We start from the raw sequence: 26,955 nt of genomic DNA, 5'->3' as shown, positions 1-26,955 counted from the left end.
TCTGAACCTGTCATTTCCATTTTAAAACATTCCATGTTTTAAAAAAGAATTATGTAGCCAATAAGTTTGTGCTGTCAAACAGCGAAAGGATGTGAGTTTTAAATACCAGTCACTATTCTAGTTAAAATGAACGAGCTTATGACTAAACACAATTTTAACACAGAAACGTCTAGTCAGGAACCCCAGATATGACATTAACTTGGTTTTCCCAAACATTGCTTCCACCTACTTCTCTCATCGCATTACTTTACAAAGAAAGAGATCTGTGCACATATACAGTGAAGCGCTGCAGTAAAGCCTATATATCCAGGAGGACTCGCAGCATGCTTTTCAATGTGAATTGCACCTTCCCGGTGGGGTAGTTGCCCAGCATTACAAACAAAGTGGTTTTGGTCAGCAATAGGACAAAATTCCAAATACACAGTCATTTAGTACTGCAACACAAGAACATAAATAGGAGCAGTAGGCCATACAGCCCCTCGAGCCTGCTCTGCCATTCAGTAGGATCATGGCTGAACTTTAAAATCAATTCTGCTTTCCCACCGTATCCTCGGTGTCCAAAAATCTAGCACTCTCAGTCTTGAATATACTAAATGACGGAACCACCACAGACCTCTGGGAGAACTCCAAAGATTCACAACCCTCCCTGTTGAGAAATTTCTCAACTCAGTCCTAAAAGTCTGACTGCTTATCCCGAGACTATGCCCCCTAGTTCTAGACTCTCCAGCCAGGGGAAACAATCTCAGCATCTACCCTGTCAAGCCCTCATAACCCATGTATTAAACAAGAGCAGCTTTTATTGAACATGAAACAAAACATTATTATTTCTGAAACTGACCAAACTCTGGCACAGAATGATCCCACAAGATATCCAGGAAAAGGACAAACTGAATGAATGCTGACTTGGGTCAGAGTTACATACATTAAGAAAAATAATTAATTCTGGGTGTGGTTTGTAGAAAGGAGAAAAAAAACTCACGTTTAAATATGGAGCAGGAAAGAATCAAAATATAAAAAGGATAAAAGGTCAAAGTGAAAAAATAAGTGTGGCACAAATAGTAATGTAAAAATGATCCCTGAACTTAAAAAAAAGCCTTGAAATTAAGCAGTGCAATATTAAGTGTTCGAAAGCTAAATGTATTGGTATGAAATTCCCTTGTCTGCTCTTTCAAAGAGAGGAACCCATTTAAGTGGATTAATGCATCTATTAAAACAGCAATGGTGTTTGTATGCCAATACAGTGCAGCATAATTGCAAGGCCTCAAATCCATCGAGAAAAAAATCCATTTAATGAGTTGCCAGATCTTTAGGGTAATGCACCAACATTTTGGAAGACCCTGAAACCCAACGCAAAGGGGGATCATCACTGAAGCCACATTTTTATAGAAAAATGGAAATGAGTTTGAAGTCCACTAAGGCAGGAGACAAACATCTCCGTGCATGACTGCGTTGTAGTCAGAAGATATGGTTAAGATAGGATGGTTCCAAAAATACACATCAGTACATACTCGTCCTTAATTTCATATTTCTCAAGGAGCTCTTCTCGATTGGTGTGTGCAAAACGGTAGTTCTCCCTCATTCCACTTGCTGCTTTTAGGAAATCTGCCTGGGATGGGCTAGCAGGGTCCTCGAAGAAACCTGCACAACAGACACATCAATACAAGTTGTAGTCATGAACCATTTTGGCAAATCAGAAGCAGATTTACACATAATGCACATTTCAGAGCCATTCTTTTCCACTTCATTCCCTCCATCCGTCCCCCAAAAATCCTTCTAACTTGGTTCATAGTCTAATCAGTTAGAAAAAAACATTCTTGGTTACGGTTGTAACAGACATTTTCAATAAACCGTGCATGAACACCCAGTAGACTTGGTCAGCAATATTTGAGAGAGACTTTATAGCAAGCATAGGTAAATAGTTTGTAAAACAAAATCTACTAGCGCCTTCTGTCCTTGTACGTTAGATCATTATATGTGAAACATGAACTTTGTTGAATGATAAAGAATGATGGCAAAGCTGCTTAAAAGAAAGTTAATGAAGTACATTGTAATATTTTACAACATTATTGGGCCTTTATTATTTTTTAATTGTATGCCTTTAGTATTGAGTAACGAGTGGAGAAAACTTTGTATTTGCAGTAAAATTTTAAGAATTAACCATACCCCAGCGATTAATTAAATAAAATGATGAATTGATCACATACTCTTGCAGCAAGTACAGAAAGGCATGTTTGGACTGTACGTATAATTATATAATTCAGCTCGGATAGGGTTACAAATAGGCTTTTCTGTACCTCCGTTGTAGCTCAAAACACATGCACAACCCAAAGATAACAAACAGGATCACCAAATTTTTCCAGCTCTAATTAAAACAAGGAAACAATTCTTTATGCAAATGTATCTTCCATAATAGAAATCTACCTGATATTCCAGTTGGAAAAGTCAATTATTTCTTCCAATGGGATAGAGGTTACATATGGCCAATTTCAGTTCATTGTATATTAGCTTAAATGGAGAAAATTCCCCACAAACAATACTTTACTGTTGCCTAGCTATTCCGACATAGAATGCACTGCATAAATGACGACTTGGTAATGTTTCAAACTTAATGGCTCTGAACAGCTGCAGATGTTTTAGAACATCTGGCAGGAACACGATGTGGAGGTTTCAACACTCCCATTTTTTCCCCCCTTCGCATCTAAAGTTATGTAAATATCAAATCCATATAGACATGCCCAGTTTACTCAAAATGCCTTAAACTTCAGACAATTTAGTTAACAGGTTAAAAAATGTAACCCCATAGATGCTATTAAACCCTCTCAGTGAAGAGCTGCTGCAGTAATGCATCCAACATTTTTCACAAACATAGCCCATAAAAAAAGTCACTTGTGTCCCATTAGAATTTTACTGGCATTTACTCACCAACAACTGAAGCATCAGCATCATTAATGTAGGTCTCCAACACTTCGGCAGTTGTAATTTCCACAGAGCTGGGTCCTGCCTGTTTCTTCAATTGGCTGACAATTCCATCTGTGCAGAAGTAACAGATGGAGGAGTTACTGCACAGCTAAAGACATCTTTATAACCAAGTTACTGGTCATGATTAGTCTCGAGTGGTGCCTAGAGAAAACTATACAACAATTATGTTGCAGCATCTGGGCAAGTCACAAACCCAAAACTATTCATCATTCACATAATTGGCAAGATTTGCTGAAGCATCACAAGAGGCCAGAGTCAGGAACGCAGAGTTCTTGGGCCGGGATGGGGAAGAAACAGACGTGGCGGAAGAGGTACACAGATAGGGAGAGGCAAGGCCATAAGAAGGTATTTAAATACAAGGCTAAGATGTTTTAATTGGGAGATCGAGAGCCAATGTCGGTCAGCAAGGTCAGGAATGATGAGTGCAAGACAGGAAACCCGCAACAGAGCTTTGAATGAGCTGAGGATTACAGAGCATGACTAGGAGACCAGCCACCGGAGCATTTGAATAGTCGACTGGAGGTGACAAAGGCATGGAGGCATCCACAGCAGATAGGCAGAGGGAGGGGAGGGGGATGTGACGGGCAACAGTACGGAGGCGGAAGCATGTGGACTTTTGATGGAGATGATATGCGGGCAGCTGCTCAGTTTGGTGTCGAAGAAGAAATCAGGGCCAGGAAGTTGCACAGCCCTCCGTTTGGGAGCGGTAACATCCGCAAGGTGGGAGTTCCTGCGCCAGGCGAGGAAATCCTGCCCTGCTCGCAAAATTGGGGTTACCGGCCCAGGAAGGAAGTGGAGTGCAAAAAAACGCACTCCATTTCCTCTCTGGGGCACTAAAGAGATAGAAGCAAAGGGAGCAGGGCACAGCACGATCAGCCTAGCACTCAAGCAGAGTGCCGGGCTGCCAGATCGCAAATTGGCCACGACAAGTTGGCCAATTTGTTTTTATTCGTGCACAAGCCACCGTCCCTTTAATTAGTGCTGTGAGCGGCCGGCCACCATGTTTAGCGGGAGTGGTTCGCAGTGCCACGCCCAGACGAAAGGTCGTTTGAGGCGTAAACAACCCCAATTTCTCCCCCCAGGGCTGAAAACAGTTTGGCTACACTGGAGACAGTGGCTGGGCTAGGGAATGGAATCAGTGGCAAGGATATGGATTTTGTGGTAGGGCCGAGGACAATGGCTTCGGTCGTCCGGATGTTTGACCGGAGGAAATTACAGCTCATCCAAGATTGGAAGTCGGACAGCAGTGGTGTAACAGAGGCAGTGGAGGAGTTGAGACAGGTGGTGTAAACACAGGTGTTATCAAAGTCCATGTGGAAACTGATCCCAAATTTTCAGATGCTGCCGCCAAGGAGCAGCGTGTAGGTGATGAAGCAGAAGGGGCCAAGGATAGATTGATTCTTAGGGGACACCAGAGGCAATGATGTTGGGGTGGAAAGAAAAGCCATATGGGATACGCTTGGGCTACGATTTGATGGACAAAGTGGAACCAAGCAAGGGTAGTTCCACTGAGCTGGACAAGAAGGGAGACATTGGAGGAGAATAGTACTGTCGACCACATCAAAGACTGCAGTGATGTTGAGGAACATGCAACAGTTTTCTGTGGGAATGGGGTCCAGAGAGCAGGAGGTGGATCTTATGGACATAAGGAGCTCGGAAGGGGCACGAGATGAGAATAACGATGTGGGATCAGGGCTCGTGCTTACAAATAATAAGATTAACTGCAACTAAATAGCAACTTGATAAGCAAATGTGAGTTATAATCAAAAACTCACACGTACCGACAATTTAAACTAATCGGGATTTGGATGGTGACCCCAAACCACCCCTTAAGTGGCGGCATTAATTGTCCACAAGCATTGTAAAATAACTATTAAATGAGAAATTCTCATCGTGCTAGTTCTTACCCGCTGTTCTAGGACCATCATAAGAACCAGACTCTTCACCATCACGGAATAGCTTCAAAGTTGGGTAACCACTGACTCCATACTTGGTGCATGTGTTTGTATTCACAGTGCAGTCAACCTGGTCAACACAGAACACCAGACCAAAATGAGCTATTTGAACTACTTGGAAAATACAAATTCTACTGGGCTTAAGTGTGGTCTCAACTGTTACAAGAAAATAAATTTCAATTAATATTTTCCTACTTTAAAGACTGCCATTTTAGTTGTTTTTCGTGCCTGCATCAGGTTTAATACCCTGGCACTGCTGTTTTCAGATTACAATCAGCATTCAGAGTCTAAACATACACACAAGTAGGCACAAAGGTAGGAGAAATAATCCAATTTAATCATCCAGGAAAAGAACTGCTAGTGATTTGTTCAAGTTCTCTTAATTATACGACTGCCAACTTGTGTTTTTCTCCTGTGTTGGCACTTCTCAAAACCGAACAAGTAGCCGAAAAGATGTTACATATACTGCACTTCCACAGCTTTAATAACCTAAGATTAATTGAAGATCCAAGTATTATCCCACAAAACTCAACCCAACCACATAAGCCATTGCATGAATGAGGCTGCAGGACAGAAGCCCTTCAGAGTGCACACAACAGAGAAACAAATTAAGAGATTGGCATTCAAAATGTTCTTCTATACAGTCCCAGGCTTAAAAGTTTCTAAAGTCATCAACATCATGCCAGACCAATCCCTAAAGTAATCCAGTTCACAAAGGCACTTCCCCATCTCTTCCAGATCTTGAGATCCTTATGCTTCCCCAACCTGGTGCCAAAAATGCAGTCTGTGTCTTTGCCAAATAATTTCCTTGCCAAACCATTTTGGCCCTCTCGCAGATTCACAGTTGTGAGTTGCCATTTTGTGGCTTGAAATGAGTTTTTTTGTTGGCTATGCCAGATAGTACACCCAACCTGCATCTTCATTCATTATTTTCAACTATAGTTGTATCCCAATACTAGATAATTCCACCCTTTGAAATCTCACCATATTAACATTGCACAACCAACCCCTAACAATTTAACTCGTTTCAAAAATGCATGGCCGAATTCAGCCAAAATGCCATGCAATGCGGTTTTTTAAAAAAAAGTTGACATGCATCTTTCTGGTTACAAAACCAGAAAAATCTATTTAAGGGAAATAGTTGTCAACATTTGCTGTGTTAATAGTGTGTGTGTTATGACTTTTGATGTATCACTACCACTTTACCACAAATTACATTTACATTTTTGGAAAGGAGCAAAGTTGTGTTATATATTGATTTAGAACTAACAACACACAAAGCTTCACACAGCTGGCATCAGATAGCTTGTGCAGATATCCTTACACTAACTCACCTTAGCTAGAGGAACTTTTCCTTTCAACTTAGTGGCAGCAATTTCATACTCTGGGGCCAACCGTTTGCAGTGGCCACACCTGCAGAAAGTGAAGATAACAATGATTATAACACACAATATAACTATCTGATTTCGCAGCCATTGCTCCCAGCTAGGCTAGGATCCGGATGGTTATCAGGGACAAGGGATGAGTGATGAAGAAAGTTGAGAAGTTGGAGCTTTTTTCATCAAAACTGAAGAGGCTAAGGAGTAATCTGATACAGGTCTTCTCAATTATGAAGAGTTATGATAAAAGTATACAGTGATGGATCGTTTCCACGGGTCAGTAAAACAGTAACGAGACCACAAAGCGAATTAAAAGGGGCGTTAGAAGAAAAAAAAACATCCTTTACACAGGGGATGGTTAGAATGTGAAATTCAATACCACAAACAGCCACGATTAAAAAAAAAAGGAAATTAGGCAGCTGCCTGAAGAGCAATATTAAAGAGTACACCAGCCTAGGCTTGATAGACTGACCACCCCATTTCTGTGCATTAACAGTCTGTGATTCTTATAGAATGCAGTTTCTGACATTTACTGCCGTCTTCCTACACCATAACATTTTCAGCATTTTGCCACCACAATATTATAGCAACCGAATTGCAATATGCAACATAACAAAGAATAGTACTAACCTTGCTGATATAGAAATATACAAACCAGTGATGCTATACATATCACTTCACAAAACTTGCTCAAGATACACAACTCTTATTTCAATCTTTAAAAAAAATTACAACTAATTTGGCAGGGGGATGGCTACCAGGATGTAGCTTTAGAAAGGAGAAACAAGGTGCACAAAGGATTGGGAGAGACAACAGTAGAGTAAGAAATAGTATGGTATTAGGTGGGGTAAGACTGAGAGAATACAAGGTCAAAGAAAAGTTTACAGTGCATGTGTATGTGGTAAATAAGGTTGATGAGCTGCAGGCACAAATAGCCACATGGGAATATGATGTTGTGGCAATAATGGTTGGGTAATAAATATTCCGGGATACAAGGTGTTCAGGAAAGATAGGGAAAGAAAGGAGGTAGGGCAGCAGTATTGATTGAGAATATTAGTGCTGGAGAGAGGATGCCCTGGAGGGGTCAAGGACAAAATCTATTTGGTTATAGAGTTAAGAAGCAATAGAGATGCCATACACTCCTAGGTGTATTCTATAGGCCACCATGATCAATACATGTCCAGCCCAACGAGGAAGGAGGCATTCCTGGATCTGGTTCTGGGGAATGAGATGGGTCAAATGGAGCAAGTAGGGGAATAGTGATCATAGTATCATAAGGTTTAGATTAGCTAAAGAAAAGGACAAGGAGCAATCCAGAGTAAAAATACTTAATTGGAGAAAAGCAATTTCAGTGGTTGAGAACAGATCTGGCCCAGGTAAAATTGAATCAAAGATTGGCAGGCAAAACAGTACTCTAACAATGAGCTGACTTTAAAGAGGAGACAGTTCAGGCAAGATGAAGCAGATGTCAGGTTGAGAATACAAGTAAAAAAAAAACAGGCTGAATATAGAAAGTTCAGAGGGGAAGTGAAAAAGGAAATAAGAGGGACAAAGAGAGAGTAGGAGAGACTGGCAGGTAACATGAAAGGGAATCCAAAAGTCTGCTATAGGCATATAAATAATAAACGGCTAGTAATGAAGGGTAGGGCCTATTAGGGACCAAAAAGATCTACACATGGAAGCAGAGGGCATAGTCGAGGTACTAAATGAGTACTTTGCACCTGTCTTTACCAAGGAAGATGCTGCCAAAGTCACTGTGAAAGAACAGATAGTTGAGATACTGGATGGGATTAAAATGGATAAAAAGAGGTACTAGACAGGCCGGCTGTACTTTAAGCAGATTAAGTAACCAGGATGCTGAGGGAGGCAAGGGTAGAAATTGCAGAGGTACTGGCCATATGCTTCCAATCCTCTTAAGATATAGGGGTGGTGCCAGAGGACTGGAGAATAGCAAATGTTACACCCTTGTTCAAAAAAAAAAGAGTACAAGGATAAATCTAGCAACTAGAGACCAGTTAGTTTAACCTCAGTAATGAGGAAGCTCTTAAAAATGATAATCCGGAACAAAATTAAGTCACTTGGACAAGTGTGGATTAATTAAGGAAAGCCAGCACAGATTTGTTGTCGACAAATTGTGTTTAACTAACTTAATTGAGTTTTCTGATGAGGTAATAGAGAGAAATGGAAACATTCTCTATATGCACTATCAAAATCCTTCATAATTTTAAAAGACCTCTATTGGGTCACCACTCAAGTCCCTCTCCTCTCTTCCCCCCCCCCTCTCTTCCTTTCTTCCTTCCTTCCTTCCTTCCTTCCTTCCTTCCTTCCTTCCTTCCCCCCCTCCCCTCCCCTCCCCTCCACCCCCCCCCTCTTCCCCCAAGAGAAAAGAGACCCAAGCCTGTTCATCCATTCCCGATATATGTACACCCTCGCATTTCTGGTATAATCCTTGTAAATCTCTGCACCCTCCAGTGCCTCTATATCCTTTTTATAATATGGCCAGAATTGTACGAAGTACTCGAAATGTGGGCTAATCAAGGTTACATACAGGTTAAGCATAGCTTCCATATTTTTCAATTCTACAGCTCTAGAAATAAACCCTAATGATTGGTTTGCTTTTTGTTTTAAATGGCCTTGCTAACCTGTGTCACAACTTTTAGTGATTCGTGTGTTTGTACTCCGAGATCCCTTTGTTCCTTTACCCCATCGAGACTGAAGTGACCTCTATATTCTTCCTACCAATGGGTCGAAAATTTTAGCCTCACTGGGTCCATATGAAGTGTGCACAGACCCAGCGAGGCCTCGCAAAAGTCCGTTTTCAGGGCGTAAAACGCATGCACCAAAAAAAAGAGCTTTTCCGATCTGTCAAGATTTCTGCAGACAGATCCTCCGCATCCACGGGAGAAGGACATCTGCACGGGAGAGATTGGGCTATTTGTCCAACTCACGCCCAGCAAATGTCCTTCAAACTTTTACACCCGATAAAAGCAGGTGCATAACCTACTTTTACCAGCGTAACACTTTTAAAACAAAAATTAAATGTAAATCCTAATTTTTATATTAAAAGCCCTATCCATTAAGGAAATTTTATTTTAACCCTATTAAAATACAAAAAAATTCCATAAAATATATATTTTTTCTAAAACATTTAATTTTAAATCTGTGAGGTGTTTGATTTATTTATGATGTTGTGTTTGTGTGTTTTTCTCATTGATAGTAATGGGAACTTGGAGCTCCCATTTTTATCAATAATGACTGGTGGTCCAGGTCCAGATGACTCCAGCATGAACGTACGTACGGGGAAGACATCTTCCCATGCACAGCGCAGCAAATCTAGGCCTCCGACCGGAATTACACGTTCCTTCGGGACCACCAAGTTCTTCAGTAGATTTTTTTCGTGTTGTTCGTACGAAGGAAGTCTCCGACTGCAAATCCGCAACCCCCCCCCACCACCACCCCCGGTTGCCTCATATTGACTACCCCGCCATCCCCTTCCCCAATTTGATGTCATCTGCAAATTTAGAAATTGTGTTTTTGATTTCAAAGTCTAAATCGTTAACATAAATTGAACAACAGTGGTCCCAGCACTGATCCTTCTGGAACACCACTACCCGCCTTCTGCCAGTGTGAATAGCTACCTTCTGTCTGCTTTCTGTCTTGAATCCAGCTAGCTTTCCATTCTGCTACTTGTCCTCTGACTCTGCATTATCTGACCTTGTTCATCAGAATATTATGGGGTACCACATCAAAGGCTTTTAGAAAATTTAGATAAATTACATCTACTGCATTACCATTGTCTACTTTCTGTTACCTCTTCAAAAAATTCTGAGGTTAGTCAAACAAGACTTCATTTTGAAATCCATGCTGTCTATTCATGATACTACTTTTGGTTTCTAGCTGTTCTATTTTTTCCTTCAGTGGGGATGCCATTATGTTTCCTACCTCTGATGTTAAGCTGACTGGTCTATAATTCTCTGGACATGGTCTAACTCCCTTGAATATGGGCATTAAGTTAGCTATCCACCAGTCCTCTGGCACAACATCTTTTTCTAATGAATTATTAAATATGTGTAGTAATGCCTCTGCTATCTCTTCTCTAGATTCTTTAAAATGCTTGGATGCAATCCATCCAGACCAGGTGTTTTATCCTCCCGAGTTTATTTAATTATATCCTTTTTTATTTTAAAGGTACTTATCTCATTACTCATATCATCCAATGTCATGTCCACCTGTTCTATCTCCCTGGCAAATACTGAAGCAAAATTATTTTAATATTTCTGCCTTCTCTCTATCGTTACCTGTGGTATTATCCGGTCTATTCCTTAATGGCTCTATTCCCATCCCAATCTTTCTTTTTTATTGATGTGTTTGTAAAATATATTATTTTGATTTATGTTGCTTGATAATTTAATTCCATGGTTCCTTTTTGCCGTCCTAATTATTTTTATTTGATTTCTCTCCTCCCTGATCATGCACTCCCTGCTGTCTATGTACTTAATGTATGCCTCTTGCCTTACCCTCACTTGTTCCCTTATGGCTTTATTCATCCATGAAGTCTCATTCGTGTTTAGTTTGTTCTTTCCTTTTAGTGGAATATATTGTTCCTGCACTCTGTTGAACACCATTTTAAATATTTCCCACTGCTGTTCTAGCTCAGTTTTTCCCATTATTGTCCATTTCATTTTCCCAAGTTCTAGTCTCAGCCCCTCAAAATCAGCATTTCTCCAATCTATTACCCTGGTTTTCATCATACTTATGTCCTTCTCAGCTATCATTTTAAAGCATATTGTATTGTGGTCACTATTGCCAAGATGTTCCCCTACAAAAGCAAGGAAGTTATGATGAACCTTAATAAAACACTGGTTCGGCCTCAACTGGAATACTGTGTCCAATTCTGGGCACCACACTTTAGGGAGGATATGAAAGTCTTAAAAGTGGGTGCAGAAAAGATTTACAAGAATGGTTCCAGGGATGAAGGATTTCAGTTATGTGGATAGACTGGAGAAGCTAGAGTTGTTTCCCTTGGGAGCACAGAAGGTCCTCCTTTCAGTGCTTTTTCGAACATTCGCCAGTTCTGACGAAGGGTCATTGATCTGAAACATTAACTCTGTTTCTCTCCACAGATGCTGCCTGACCCACTGAGATTTCCAGTATTTTGTGTTTTTATTTCAGGTTCCAGCATCTGCAGTATTTTACTTTTGTATTACGGTCAAGAGGAGATTTAATAGAGGTGTTCAAAATTATGAAGGTTCTAGAGAGAGTAGGTAAACTGTTCCCATTGGCAGAAGGGTCAAGAACCAGAGGACATAGATTTAAGGTGATTGGTAGAAGAACCAAAGGCGACATGAGGAACTTAAAATATATATATTAACGCAGCGAGTGGTTAGGATCTGGAAAGCACTGCCTGAAAGGGTGGTGGATTAAAATGTGGCTTTCAAAAAAAAGGGAATTGGACAAGTGCCTGAAGGAAAAAAAATTGCAGGGCTATAGGGAAAGGGCAGGGGTTGAGACTAGTTGAAGCGCTCTTGCTCAGAGCCGGCACAGGCTCGCCAGGTCAAATGGCCTCCTTCGATGCTGCAACCATTCTATGGGCCCAAGTTTCCACATGATTCGCGCCTGATTTTTTAGGAGCAACTGGTGGAGAACGGACTATTTTAGAAATCGCAATTCTCCACATTTTTTTTTCTGCAGTTCTAGGTCAGGTAGAACAGTTCTAGTTAGGTAGAACAGTTCTAGTTTAGAACAGAATTTTTTCTTCAAAAGGGGGCGTGTCCGGCCACTGACGCCCGATTTGAAAGTTTCCACAGTGAAAATGTACTCCAAACTAAAGTAGAATGGCGCCAGTGAAGATTTTTGTAGAACTGAAAAAACCTGTTCTACACATTAAAAAATCAGGCGCAGGTTACAAATTAGGCGTCCAGAACGAGGTGGGGGGGAGGGAACTCATTAAATTCGACAATAAATCCTTATTTATACTTCTACAAATATTATACAAATAAATCCAACCTGAATAAACATTTATAAGCCAAGAAAAGATTAAATAAACCATCTTCCTACCTGTGTGAAAGTGCTTCAGCCAGGGAGAATTCTGCAGCTGTTTGTGCCGCTGAGCGAGAGAGGGAGGGAGAGGAGAGAGGGGAGGGAAGAGGGGAGAGAGGGGTGGGGGAAAGAGAGGGTGGGGGAAAGAGGGGGGGGGGGGAAGGGAGGGGGGGGGGAAGGGAGGGGGGGGGAAGGAAAGAGAGGAGGGGGGGGGAAGAGAGGAGGGGGGGGGGAAGAGAGGAGGGGGGGGGTCGGGGAACAGGGGGGGGTCGGGGAACAGGAGCGGGGGTCGGGTCGGGTCTGGTCGGCGGGGGGGGGGGCGGGTGTCAGGTCGGGTCTGGTCGGTGGGGGGAGAGCAGCGAGTGTCGGGTCTGGTCGGCGGGGGGGGGGTGGGTGTCAGGTCGGGTCTGGTCGGCGGGGGGGGAGCAGCGAGTGTCGGGTCTGGTCGGCGGGGGGGGGGAGCAGCGAGTGTCGGGTCTGGTCGGCGGGGGGGGAGCAGCGAGTGTCGGGTCTGGTCGGGGGGGGAGCAGGAGCTGGCCGTGGGAGGAGCCTCATTCACGCAGCCCCAGTGAGGCCATTGGGCCAGGGCTAGGGGTTGCGTGCTTCGGGCCCCTCCCACACAGTTCGGCACCTGGAGCTACTGCACTTGCGTGCCGACTGTAGTGCGCATGTGCAGAGGTCCCGGCACTGTTTTCAGCGCCGGGACCTGGCTCCGCACCCCCCCCACAGCTCGTGCTGGCTGCGTCGAGTGCCACAGGACCTGTAAGTCGGTGGAGAATACCGAGTATTTTTTTAGGCGCCGTTTTAGGCGCGAAAAACGGGCGCCCAGCTCGGAGGGGCACCCGTTTTTTTTCTTGTGGAAACTTGGGCCCATTGATTCTACATTGTTTGCCTACCCTTCACACTGGATTTGTAGCTCTTGGTGTAAGATGGTCCAGAGATCTTTTTAGTATTGTGTGTTTTTAAAAAAAAATTTGTTTGGGCGAATGACCAGCTTCTGCGCTGTAAATTGTTTGGAGTGCAACTGTGCCTCACACTTGTTTATAAGTTTTCTACCCAATTATTACAGTTGTGTAGGAGCAGGGCAAAAACTAAAACTCCCATGATGCACTCAGAAAATTAAAGAAATTATGCTTTCCTTATATGGTCACAATCTGAAGCACAATTCAGGTCTGATTAATCAATCATCAGGATGGTTTCACCAGAAGGAGGGGGAAGCGAGTTGCCACTAATCTTAATCTGTTCTGCTTCCTGTTAACACCCTGAGGAACTAGAATTCTTAAATAATTTGACAAAGAGCTTTTTTCTACAATTTAAGCGTCAGAAGATATCAACCATGTGTACGCCAGACAGGTAGGGGATTCTCTGCAGAATGTTAGTAATCTAGAAGGGTTTTTAAGACAATTCGGTTTTCTTGGTCATTTTATCTGCCCACAAATTCCCAGATTATTGAATTCATTTTCATGGTAGGATTTGAATTCATTACCTCTGGATTGCTACTGCAGTGCCATAACCACAACACTACTATATCCTACGTGTTCTTAAACCCACTGACTCGCCTAGTTTCATTTTATACCGACGGAAAGGAATTGAACCGAATGCACAACCGGAGAATACAAGATAGTAGCACAAGCTCTTGAAATAGATAGGCTGATAATGTGCAACATTTTTACATTACTGCAAATTTCACAAGAGTCAGCATTTACCGTTGTATAAAATCCACATTTAAAAGTTCAGGGAAAAGAAGCACCTCCTTAATGCACTTCATTTATTTCAAACATCTAAACTTATTACACTTAACGGCTGGAAACCAATAAACAAGATATTGACAAGAAAACTTTAGTATATTAATTTAATCTTTATATATTTTGAATTTTAGTAGTGATATACGAATACAACTGCCTGTTAAAAGTTTGCAAATGTAAAATATGCCAAAGCAAGCTAAATTAACCAGTTATAGGGCATCTTAATGTTTGCTCTTCATTTACATTTAATTTCAGATTAAAGATATCTGACCCACAGCAATGTGGTTGACTCAACTGCTCTCTGAAATGACCTAACCAGCCTCGCAGTTGTAACAAGAATAAAAGCAGACGGACCACCCGCCATCGACCTTGGCTTCGGACACGCAACGGCACACCCAGCCCAGTCGGCCCGTCAAAGTCCTCCTCACTAACATCTGGGGACGTGTGCTAAAATTTGGAGAGTTGTCCCTCAGACTAGTCAAGCAACAACCTGGCAGTCATACTCACAGAATCATACCTTTCCACCAATATCCCAGACTCCCCCAACACCATCCTTGGGAATGTCCTGTCCCACCGGCAGAACAGACCCACCTGAGGTGGCGGCAGTGGTATACAGTCGGGCGGGAGTGCTCCTGGGAGTCCTCAACATTGACTCCGGGCCCCATGAAGTCTAATGTCTTCAGGTGAAGCATGGGTAAGGAAACCTCCATCTGATTACTACCTACTGCCCTCCCTCAGCTGATGAATCAGTACTCCTCCATGTTGAACACCACTTGGAAGAAGCCCCAAGGATAGCAAGGGCACAGAATTTACTCTGGGTGGAGGACGTCAATGTCCGTCACCAAGAGTGGCTCGGTAGCACCACTACTGACCGAGCCCTGAAGGACATAGCTAATAGACTGGACCTGCAGCAGGTGGCGAGAGTCAACACGAAGGGAAAGCCTACCTGATTGCATCCTCACCAATCTACCTGTCCCAGATGCATCTGTCCATGACAGCATTGGTAGCAGAGATCACCAGTCATTGTGGAGATGAAGTCCTGTCTTCACACTGAAGACACCCTCCATCATGCCACTACCACCATGCTAAATGGAATAGATTCAGATTGATATAGCAACTCAAAACCAGGCATCCACGAGGCGCTGTGGGCCATCAGCAGCACCAGAATTGTATTCACCAACAATCTGTAACCTCATGGCCCATCATATTCCTCACTCTACCTTTACCATTAAGCCAGGAGACTAACCCTGGTTCAATGAGGAGTGCAGAAGAGCATGCCAGGAGCAGCACCAAGTATCTAAAAATGAGGTACCAATCTGGGGAAGGTGCTACACAAGACTGCATGCTAAGCAACATGCTATAAACAGAGCTAAGCGATCCCACAATCAACAGATCAGATCAAAGCTCTGCAGTCCTGTCACATTCAGCCCGGAATGGTCGTGGACAATTAAACAACTAATGGGAGGAGGCTCCATGAATATCCCCATCCTTAATGATGGCGAAGGCCAGCACGCAACTGCAAAGGACAAGTATTTGCAATCATCTTCAGCCAGAAGTGCCGAGTGGATGATCCATATCGGCCTCCTCCCGAGGTCCCCACCATCACAGAAGCCAGTCTTCAGCCAATTCAATTCACTCCACGTGATATCAAGAAACAGCTGAGCACACTGGACAACATCCCAGCTGTCGTGCTGAAGACATGCTCCAGAACTAGCCAAGCGGTTCCAGTATAGCTACAACACTGGCATCTACTCGACAATGTGGAAAATTGCCCAGGTATGTCCTGTCCACAAAAAGCAGGACAAATCCAATCCAGCCAATTACAACCCCACCTGTCTACTCTGAAAAATCAGCAAACTGATGGAAAGGCTTGTCGACAGTGCTATCAAGTGACACTGACTCACCAATAACCTGCTTACCGATGCTCAGTTTGGGTTCTGCCAGGGCCACGCGGCTCCACACCTTATTACAGCTTTGGTCCAACATGGCCAAAAGAGTTGAATTCCAGAAGTGAGGTGAGAATGACGGTCCTTGACATCAAGGCAGCATTTGACCGAGTGCGGCATCAAGGAGCCCTAGTAAAATTGAAGTCGACGGGAATCAGAGGGAAAACTCTCCATTGGCTGGAGTCATACCTAACACAAAGGAAGATGGTCGTGGTTGTTGGAGGTCAATCATCCCAGCCCCAGGACATCACTGCGAGAGTTCCTCAAGGCAGTGTCCTAGGGCCAACCATCTTCAGCTACTTCATCAATGACCTTCTCGCCATAATAAAGGTCAGAAATGGGGATGTTCGCTGATGATTGTGAATGGAACTGAGCACTACAACTAATCAGAAAATGAAGCAGTCCATGCCCGCATGCAGCAGAACCTGGCGACATTCAGGCTGGGGCTAAGTGGCAAGTAACATTTGCGTCACACACGTGCCAGGCAATGACCATCTCCAACAAGCAAGTCTCTAACCACCTTCCCTTGATATTCAATGGCATTACCCCACCATCAACATCCTGGGGATCACCATTGACCAGAAACTTAACTGGACCAGCCACATAAATACTGTGGCAACAAGAGCAGGTCAGAGGCTCGGAATTCTGCGGAGTGTGTCTCACCTCCTGACTCCCCAAAGTCTTTCCACCACCTACAAAAGGTACAAGTCAGGAGCTTAATGAAATACTCTCCACTTGCCTGAATTAGTGCAGCTCCAACAACACAAGCAGCTCCAACAACACAAGCAGCTCAACACCATCCAGGACAAATCAGCCCGTTTGATTGGCACCCCATCCACCACCTTAAACATTCACTCCCTCCACCACCGGCACACCATGGCTGCAGTGTGTATCATCTATATAGTGTACTGCAGCAACGCACCAAAGCTTCTTTGGCAGCAACTCCCAAACACGCGATCTCTACCACCTAGAAGGACAAGGGCAGCAGGTACATGGGAGCACCATCACCTGCAAGTTCCCCTCCAAGTCACACCATCCTAACTTAGAAATATATCCGTTCCTTCATCATCACTGGGTCAAAATCCCTGGAAATCCCTCCCCAACAGCACTGTGGGAGTACCTTCACCGCAAGAACTGCAGCAGTTCAAGAAGGCAGCTCACCACCAGTTTCTCAAGGGCAATTAGGGATGGGCAATAAATGCTCGCTTTGCCAGCAACGCCCACATCCTGAAATGAATTAAAAAAACATCTACTCCTGACGCAAGACTTTAAATCAATTTAAAAGTCTATTGCACATCATCACCATATGCATCACTTTGCCATCTCTACATTGTAAAAATAAGTACAATCCAATAATCAAATGTATTTTAGTTATATGTAGCAGCTTCACTTCAAGACTCTGAATATGCAAGAAAGGGACTGCACTTTCACAAATTAGTATTCAGCAGATTGACTGTTAAGATTCTATTTGGACAGCATTAGCTTAGCCCGACTCTCGCCCAAGTCAGAAGGTTGTGTGTTTAAACCCCACTCCAGGACTTTAGCACATAATTAGACTTGCACTTCAGTATTGTCAGACTGCCATATTTCAGATGATTCTTTTCCTTAAAGGACAGCCAGAGAAAAACTGTAGTAACAATCACCACCTTAGGGATGGAAGGATTGGATCAAAAGCAGCAATCATGTACATTGGGCATGTTCACATTGGAAAAACAGATAGTTGAGAGGCAACACGATTGCTGTTTTTAGGATTGTAAAGGGATTAGATAATGTAGACCATGACAAGCTATGTCACCTTGTCCATAATAGTCAAACTACAGAATACAGCCTGCAATTGGAAGGCAAGTGTGGGGATGAAGAGAAATTCGAAACAAATCTGCAGAAACAATTTCAGTGAGTGGTAATGGAAGAGGCTTCCAAGCGAGACGGTGGAAGCAGATCGTACTGATTCATTCAAATGCAAATAATCAGAAAATATTTTATATATTGTACGAGTAATTTGAAACGTGACATTATGGTAATTGTTCCTCGTTTAAAAGGAACAGGCTACTTTGGACCTATGATTCCCAAAGCTTCCCGCCATTGAGGGTTTCTTCACCTCATATCCAAGTCCATTGTTGACTAATTAATAGAGATTGCCATGATAACTCCATTATCACTTATCGTACAACTACCAAGATGGTAGAAAGTGAGCTAAATGGACCGTAGTATTTCTTGTCTAGCTATTCCTACACAACTTGCATCATGATGGCCTTCATCCCACTTTGGTTACCTGAAAAGGTCTGTAAAATTTCTTGGTGTGTCCTACATGGGAAATTAAGTACATTTCTAGGATAATTGAAAAGAAAGAGTGTTTGGGGAAGAAGTTAAAATGATGCATCAGTGGAAGTTGGACTCACAGTCCTCCCACACACAACCTACAAACAGATAGCACAATAGCATCATTGCTAGTAAGCCAGGGAAAAGTAATGCATTTGCAGTGGCTGCTTTAGAGATGATAACCCAAAGTTACATCTGCCTGTTTCAAGAGATTTCGTAACACTATTTGAACAGGACAGAGTTCGCCTGGTCAACATGCCTCCCTCAGCCACCAACACGTCACATGTGCCAACATCATCGGAAAGATTGAAAATGAGATTCAGCAGATGTGAAACTCTTTGGGATGTAGGAAGTGTCCAGTTGTGCCCAAGTCTGGGCCAACACTTTCAGGAGAATGTGAAGGCCTCGAAAAGATTTACGAGAATGATTTCAGGAAAACGTTGAAAGACTGGAGAAGCTGGGGTTGTTCTCCTCGGAGCAAAGAAGATTTGACAGGGGGTCAAAATCATGAGGGATCTGGACAGAATAGAGAAGCTGTTCCCATTGGCAGAAGAGTCAAGAACCAGAGAACACAGTTGATTGGGAAAAGAACCAAAAGGTGACGCAAGAAAAAAAAACTTTATGCAGAAAGTGGTTAAGATCTGGAATGCACTGCCTGAAAGGGCGGTGGAGGCAGACTCAATTTCTACTTTCAGAAGGGAATTGGTTAAGTCTCTGAAAGGAAAAAAAATTGCATGGCTACGGGAAAAGGGCAGGGGAGTGGGACCAGCTGAGAGTTGGTGCAGGCTCAACGGGCGATATGGCCTTCTTCCGTTACTGTAACCATTCTACGATAAGTGCTGCACAAATGAAAAATCTGCTTTCTGTTGCTCGCAACCAAGTAGATGTCCTGGTTACCCATCAGCAACCCAACTGGAGTTACAGCATTTGTCCTGGTTACCCGTTAGTAACGCATTCTAGAATTACTGCAGTTCACTGTGACTGGAGTGTCCAGTTGCTACAGATGATATGAATCTTACTTAATTTGATAAGTTCCCTTTGTTTGTGATCTGGGTGTTTATTGTTGGTGTCCCTTTTACATCTTGCCAGAAATGCATAGCCAGGAATAATAATAAAAAAAGAGAGGAAATGCTGATAATCTCAGCTGGTCAGGCAGCACCTGTGGCGAGGAAGCAGAGTTAATGTTTCCCCAGGTCAGGTTCCAGCAGTTGCTGGGGGCCGCTGACTCCTCCCACCACCACTGGCAAGGACAGCGGGCGTCGTCATCGTTACTAAGGGGGGGGGGGGGGAGGAGGGAGGAGCAACAACAAGCCAATGAACGTGGGCCAGCCACGCCGGCTGAAGCCAATCAGCGCGAGCCACGGGGCGCGCGCGCGCCCGATTTCCGCTGTCGACTGCAGCGGCAGCAGCAGCAGCAGCAGTAGCGGGCCGGAGCCGTCCGCCGCCGCCAAGCACCATGGGGAATGTAGTCAACGCGCAGCCCGCGCGGCCAAGGGGGAGTGAGTGGGGGGGAGGGAGCAGAAACTACAAGTCCCAGAATGCAGCGCCCGCCGAGCGCTGTGGGCCGATTGAATGGCGGCGAATAATTAACACCCGTTCCGCCACCCCAGCCCCCACCCACCACAAGCGCGATGGGGGCCGAATACACCCAACTCCCCACAGAAGCCAAGGCCCGTTCGGGGGGTTAAATAACAACATTTATTCCCCCTACCCAGCACACACTCTCTCTCTCTCGGGCCGGTCAATGACCCCCCCGGGGGGGGGGGGGGGGGGGGTCGGAAACCGTTCGGTGACGGACGCGGCGGACGGAAAGCACGGTTGGCTGGCGGGCGGGAAACAGGGGAGAAGTAACCGGCTCTCGCGGCCCCGCCACCTCTGGTGTCGCGGCGCGGCGGAGGGAACTCACCAGGGGGCGAAGAACTCCACCAGCATCAGCCCGTGCTCCCCGACCTGGTCCTCGAAGTCATCGTCCGTCAGATCCAGGACGTCGCTGGCCATGGCCGCGCCGGCGGTGCAGGCAAGTAGCAGGAGGCGGATCATGGCGGCTGCGGCCTGTGTTCGGTGTGTTCTCTCTGTCTCTCTGTGTCTCTCTCTCTCTCTCTCTCACAGTTCTGCCCCCCTCACACTCCGTCTCTCTCTCTCTCTCTCTCTCTCTCTCTGTCTCTGTCTCTGTCACTCTCACTCTCTCTGTCTGTCTGTGTCGCTTGCGCGATGGCAAAGTGAAAGAGCCAGCCCCGAGCCAGCGACCCGACGAGCCAGAGTGTGGCGCCCCGCCATTGGCCGCAGCCCCGATCAGATGGCTGGCAGCGCACCAATCACAGGCCGCCAACCATCGCGGCCACGCAGTGGCTTGCCTGCGCCAATCGGGGCGCAGGCCAGGATTCTGCGCACTGGCGGCCGGAGGGAGGGAGGAAGGAAGCTGCTCTGTCATGCCAGCTCAGGCAATGCTGCAAACTGACCCCAAGACTCACACTGCATCAGTGAAACTGAAGTAAAAGTGCTCACAGAAACAGTTTTCAGGAATAGAGTAGCAGCAGCAGCAGCAACAACACAAAAAAAATCGAGTTTTATGCAGCCATTTGGTTTCGAAAAAGAATGTACGCGTTGGGAGCTCTTCAGTTTGATATAATTCCTTTGAAATTGATCTGATCAAAACTGATTTTATTTACACATATCTCCCTTCCAAGTTGCGCAGCATTCTGACTTGGAAATATATCGCCGTTCCTTCATTGCCGCCGGGTCAAAATCCTGGAACTCTCTCCCGAACAGCACTGTGAGAGCACCTTCACCACAGGACTGCAGCGGTTCAAGAAGGCAGCTCACCGCCACCTTGTCGAGGGCAATTAGGGATGGGCAATAAATGCTGGCCGTGTCAGCGACGCCCACAACCCAGGAACTAATAAAAAAAATTATATGTTGAATCCTGCTGTGTTACAAGTCTGGATTATTATGTTAATACTCTCATTATTTCTTGCAAATGACACTCAAAAAATTGGAGATTTTAAAATGGATGGCATATTCAAAAATGGAGAAGTAAACACAAAACTGAAGTTCCATTCCTCAACCATGGTCTTTTTAATTAACACAAAATTAACGAAATCTAAGAAAATAAACATTTTCTTTATTGTAAAAGCAAAATACCATGGAGAAAATACGGGAAAGCACTCAGCAGTTCAGGCAGAATCTGTGGAGAGAAAAACAAGAGTTAAGAATCAGAATTGATTGTATTTCCTTGTCGTTATGTTGAGTCATCAAGCTCAAAGATGCAAATATTTGAATCATAGGAAAGATTAAAGGTGAGCTCGTTTTAAAAAGAAAAAAAAATGCATAACCTGTATAACTGGGGTAGCACTGTTAATAAAGGATGAGATCAGTGCATCAGTGAGAAACGATACTGGCTCAGAGGATCGGGATGTTAGAAACATAGAAACATAAAAATGAGGTGCAGGAGCAGGAGCAGGCCGTTCGGCCCTTCAAGCCTGCACCGCCATTCATTAAGATCATGGCTAATCAGTCAACTTCAGTACCCCTTTCCTACTTTCTCTCCATACCCCTTGATCCCTTTGGCCGTAAGGGCCATATCTAACTCCCTTTTGAATATATCTAACGAACTGGCCTCAACAACTTTCTGCGGAAGAGAATTCCATAAGTTAACTGCTCTCTGAAGACGTTTCTCCTCATCTCGGTCCGAAATGGCTTACCCCTTATTCTTAGACTACTCCAGGGTGACCAAGGCTGGGAACTCAACATCCAGGGGTATTCAACATTTAGGAAGGATAAACAGAAAGGAAAAGGAGGCGGGGTGGCATTGCTGGTTAAGGAGAAAATTAATGCAATAGTACGAAAGGATATTAGCTTGGATGATGTGGAATCAGTATCGGTGGAGCTGCGGAATACCAAGGGGCAGAAAATGCAAGTGGGAGTTGTGCACAGACCACCAAACAGTAGTAGTAAGGTTGGGGACAGAATAACAAGAAATTAGGGATGCATACAATAAAGGTACAACAGTTATCATGGGTGACTTTAATCTACATATTGATTGGGCTAACCAAACTGGTAGCAATGTGGTGGAGGAGGATTTCCTGGAGTGTATTAGGGATGATTTTCTCGACTGATATGTCGAGGAACCAACCAGGGAGCTGGCCATCCAAGACTGGGTGATGTGTAATGAGAAAGGACTAATTAGCAATCTTGTTGTGCGAGACCCCTTGGGGAAGAGTGACCATAATATGGTAGAATTCTTCATTAGGATGGCGAGTGACACAGTTAATTCAGAAACTAGGGTCCTGAACTTAAGGAAAGGTAACTTCAATGGTTTGAGGCATGAATTGGCTAGAATAGACTCGCAAATGATACTTAAAGGGTTGACAGTGGATAGGCAATGGCAAACATTTAAAGATCACATGGATGAACTCCAGCAATTGTACATCCCTGTCTGGAGTGAAAATAAAACGGGGAAGGTGGCTCAACCGTGACTAACAAGGGAAATTAAGGATAGTGTTAAATCCAAGGAAACATAGAAAATAGGTGCAGGAGTAGGCCATTCGGCCCTTCGAACCTGCACCGCCATTCGACAAGATCATGGCTGATCACTCTCTCAGCACCCCCCTCCCGCTTTCTCTCCATACCCCTTGATCCCACCAACTGTTAAGGCCATATCCAACTACCTCTTGAATATATCCAATGAACTGGCATCAACAACTCTCTGCGGCAGGGAATTCCACAGGTTAACAACTCTCTGAGTGAAGAAGTTTCTCCTCATCTCAGTCCTAAATGGCCTACCCCTTATCCTAAGACTTTGTCCCCTGGTTCCCCAACATTTGGAACATTCTTCCCTCATCTAACCTGTCCAGTCCTGTCAGAATCTTATATGTTTCTATGAGATCCCCTCTCATCCTTCCAAACTCCAGTGTATAAAGGCCCAGTTGATCCAGTCTCTCCTCATGTGACAGGCCAACCATCCCAGGAATCAGTCTGGTGAACCTTCGCTGCACTCCCTCAACAGCAAGAACGTCCTTCCTCAGACTAGGAAACCAAAACTGAACACAATATTCCAGGTGAGGCCTCACCAAGGCCCTGCACAACTGCATTAAGACCTCCCTGCTCCTATACTCAAATCCCCTAGCTATGAAGGCCAACATACTATTTGCCTTCTTTACCGCCTGCTGTACCTGCGTGCCCACTTTCAGTGACTGATGAACCATGACACCCAGGTCTCGTTGACCCTCCCCTTTTCCTAATCTGCCGCCATTCAGATAATATTCTGCCTTTGTGTTTTTGCCCCAAAATGGATAACCTCACATTTATCCACATTATACTGCATCTGCCATGCATTTGCCCACTCACCTAACCTGTCGAAGTCACCCTGCAGCCTCTTAACTTCCTCCTCACAGCTCACACCGCCACCCAGTTTAGTGTCATCCGCAAACTTGGAGATATTACAATCAATTCCTTAATCCAAATTGTTCGCCTTTGTCCACTCTACTAGTTACATCCTCAAAAAATTCTAGAAGATATGTCAGGCATGATTTCCCTTTCATAAATCCATGCTGACTTGGACTGAACCTGTCACTGCTTTCCAAATGCGCTGCTCTTTCGTCTTTAATAATTGATTCCAACATTTTCCCCACCACTGATGTCAGGCTAACCAGTCTATAATTCCCTGTTTTCTCTCCTTTTTTAAAAAGTGGTGTTACATTAGCTACCCTCCAGTCCATAGGAACTGATCCAGAGTCAATAGAATGTTGGAAAATGATCACCAATGCATCCACTATTTCTCGGGCTACTTCCTTAAGTACTCTGGGATGCAGCCTATCAGGACCTGGGGATTTATCGGCCTTCAATCCCATCAATTTTCATAACACAATCTCCTGACTAATAAGGATTTCCTTCAGTTCCTCATTTTTGCTAGACCCACGAACCCCTAGTATTTCAGAAGGTTATTTATGTCTTCCGTAGTGAAGACAGATCCAAAGTATTTGTTCAATTGGTCTGCCATTTCTTTGTTCCCCATTATAAATTCACCTGATTCTGATTGCAAAGGACCTATGTTGGTCTTCACTAATCTTTTTCTCTTCACATATCTATAGAAGCTTTTGCAGTCAGTTTTTATGTTCCCTGCAAGCTTCCTCGTATACTCTATTTTCCCCTTCCTAATTAGACCCTTTGTCCTCCTCTGCTGAATTTTAAATTTCTCCCAGTCCTCAGGTTTGCTGCTTTTTCTGGCTAATTTATATGCCTCTTCCTTGGATTTAACATATCCCTAATTTCCCTTGTTAGCCACGGTTGAGCTATCTTCCCCGTTTTATTTTTACTCCAGACAGGGATGTACAATTGTTCAAGTTCATCCATGTGATCTATAAATGTCTGCCATTGCCTATCCACTGTCAACCCTTTAAGTATCATTTGCCAGTCTATCCTAGCCAATTCACATCTCATACCATCGAAGTTACCGTTCCTTAAGTTGAGGACCCTAGTTTCTGAATTAACTGTGTCACTCTCCATCTTAATAAACAATTCTACCATATTATGGTCACTCTTCCCCAAGGGGCCTTGCACAACAAGATTGTTAATTAGCCCTTTCTCATTACACAACACCCAGTCTCGGATGGCCAGCTCTCTAGTTGGTTCCTCGACATACTGTTTGAGAAAACCATCCCTAATACACTCCAGGAAATCCTCCTCCAACGCATTGCTACCAGCTTGGTTAGCCCAATCTATATGTAGATTAAAGTCGCCCATGATAACTGCTGTACCTTTATTGCACGCATCCCTAATTTCTTGTTTGATGCCATCTCCAACCTCACAAGTACTGTTTGTTGGTCTGTACACAACTCCCACTAGCATTTTCTGCACTTTGGTATTCCGCAGCTCCACCCATACAGATTCCACATCATCCAAGCTAATGTCCTTTCTTACTATTGCGTTAATTTCCTCTTTAACCAGCAACACTACCCCACCTCCTTTTCCTTTCTGTGTATCCTTCCTGAATGTTGAATAACCCTGGATGTTGAGTTCCCAGCCTTGGTCACCCTGGAGCCATGTCTCCGTAATCCCAATTATATCATAATCGTTAATAGCTGCCTGCACAGTTAATTCATCTGCCTTATTATGAATATTCTTCGTATTGAGGCATAGAGCCTTCTGGCTTGTCTTTTTAACACTCTTTGTCCCTCTAGAATTTTGCTGTAATGTGGCCCTTTTTGATTTTTGTCTTGGGTTTCTCTGTTCTCCTTTCTATCTTTTGCTTCTGCCCGCATTTTATTTCCCTCTGTCTCCCTGCCTAGGTTCCCATCCCCCTGCCATATTAGTTTGAACCCTCCCCAACAGCACAAGCAAACACTCCCCCTAGGACATTGGTTCCGGTGCTGCCCAGGTACAGACCGTCCAGTTTGTACTGGTCCCATCTCCCCCAGAACCGGTTCCAATGTCCCAGGAATTTGAATCCCTCCCTCTTGCACCATTTCTCAAGCCACGTATTCATCTTAGCTATCCTGCTATTTCTACTCTGACCAGCACGTGGCACTGGTAGCAATCTTGAGATTACTACCTTTGAGGTCCTACCTTTTAATTTAACTCCTAGCTCCCTAAATTCAGCTTGTCGGACCTCATCCCGCTTTTTACCTATATTGTTGGTACCTATATGCACCACAATAACTGGCTGCTCACTCTCCCCCTCCAGAATGCCGCTCCAAGACATCCTTGACCCTTCCACCAGGGAGGCAACATACCATCCTGGAGTCTCGGTTGCAACCGCAGAAATACCTATCTATCCCCCTTGCAATAGAATCCCCTACCACTATAGCTCTCCCACTCTTTTTCCTGCCCTCCTGTGCAGCAGAGCCACCCACGGTGCCATGAACTTGGCTGCTGCTGCCTTCCCCTGGTGAGCCATCTCCCCCAACAATATCCAAAGTGGTATATCTGTTTTGGAGGGAGATGACCGCAGGGGAGTCCTTGACTGCCTTCCTACTCCTGCTCTGCCTGATGGTCAACCTTTCCCTATCTGCCTTTGTAACCTTTACCTGCGGTGTGACCAACTCACTGAATGTGCTATCCACGACATCCTCAGCATCGCGCATGCTCCAGAGTGAATCCATCCGCAGCTCCAGTGCCGTCATGCGGTCTAACAGGAGCTGCAGCTGGATACACTTCCTGCACACATAGTCGTCAGGAACACTGGAAGCGTCCCTGATTTCTCACATGGCACAGGAGGAGCATGACATGGGTCTGGGCTCTCCAGCCATGACTTAACCCTTAAAATAACCTAATTTGGCAACAATGCCAAAGGGTTCTTACTGACAAGACAAGGAAAAAAGAAAAACTACTCCCCAATCAACCAGCCGATCACTTACCCTCTTGGCTGTGACGTCACACTTCGTTTTCTTTTCCTCCCAGGTCGGGGAGTCAGCAATGGTGGGGAAATCAAGACAAAGCAACATCTCCCGCTCCCACTTGCCCGAACTCTCCCACTTACCAAACTTTTATCTTTGCACTCTGAGCTCCTGCTGCACTCCGAATCAGTTGAACCAGTTTGGGTGGAGATAAGGAATAATAAAGGGAAAAGTCGCTGGTGGGCATAGTCTATAGGCCT

General features: G+C 44.4%; 1 protein-coding gene across 1 annotated transcript in view; it reads right to left on the bottom strand.

The window, feature by feature from the left end:
- Positions 1–20,647, bottom strand: part of LOC139227522 (protein disulfide-isomerase A3-like) — a 30,771-nt gene extending 10,124 nt beyond the window's left edge. The window contains exons 1-5 of the mRNA XM_070858321.1: positions 20,269–20,647; positions 6,269–6,347; positions 4,887–5,004; positions 2,923–3,030; positions 1,509–1,638 (exon numbers count right to left, since the gene is read on the bottom strand). Coding sequence (XP_070714422.1) covers positions 1,509–1,638; positions 2,923–3,030; positions 4,887–5,004; positions 6,269–6,347; positions 20,269–20,402 — 569 coding nt within the window. The 5' untranslated portion in view covers positions 20,403–20,647. The remainder of the gene's footprint in view (positions 1–1,508; positions 1,639–2,922; positions 3,031–4,886; positions 5,005–6,268; positions 6,348–20,268) is intronic.
- Between the last annotated feature and the right edge of the window lie 6,308 nt (positions 20,648–26,955).

This window comes from Pristiophorus japonicus, chromosome 17 (assembly GCF_044704955.1).
Source record: "Pristiophorus japonicus isolate sPriJap1 chromosome 17, sPriJap1.hap1, whole genome shotgun sequence".
Lineage (NCBI taxonomy): Eukaryota > Metazoa > Chordata > Chondrichthyes > Pristiophoridae > Pristiophorus > Pristiophorus japonicus.
The sequence above is the reverse complement of the archived record's forward strand: the minus strand, read 5'-3'. Positions and strand labels throughout refer to the sequence as shown.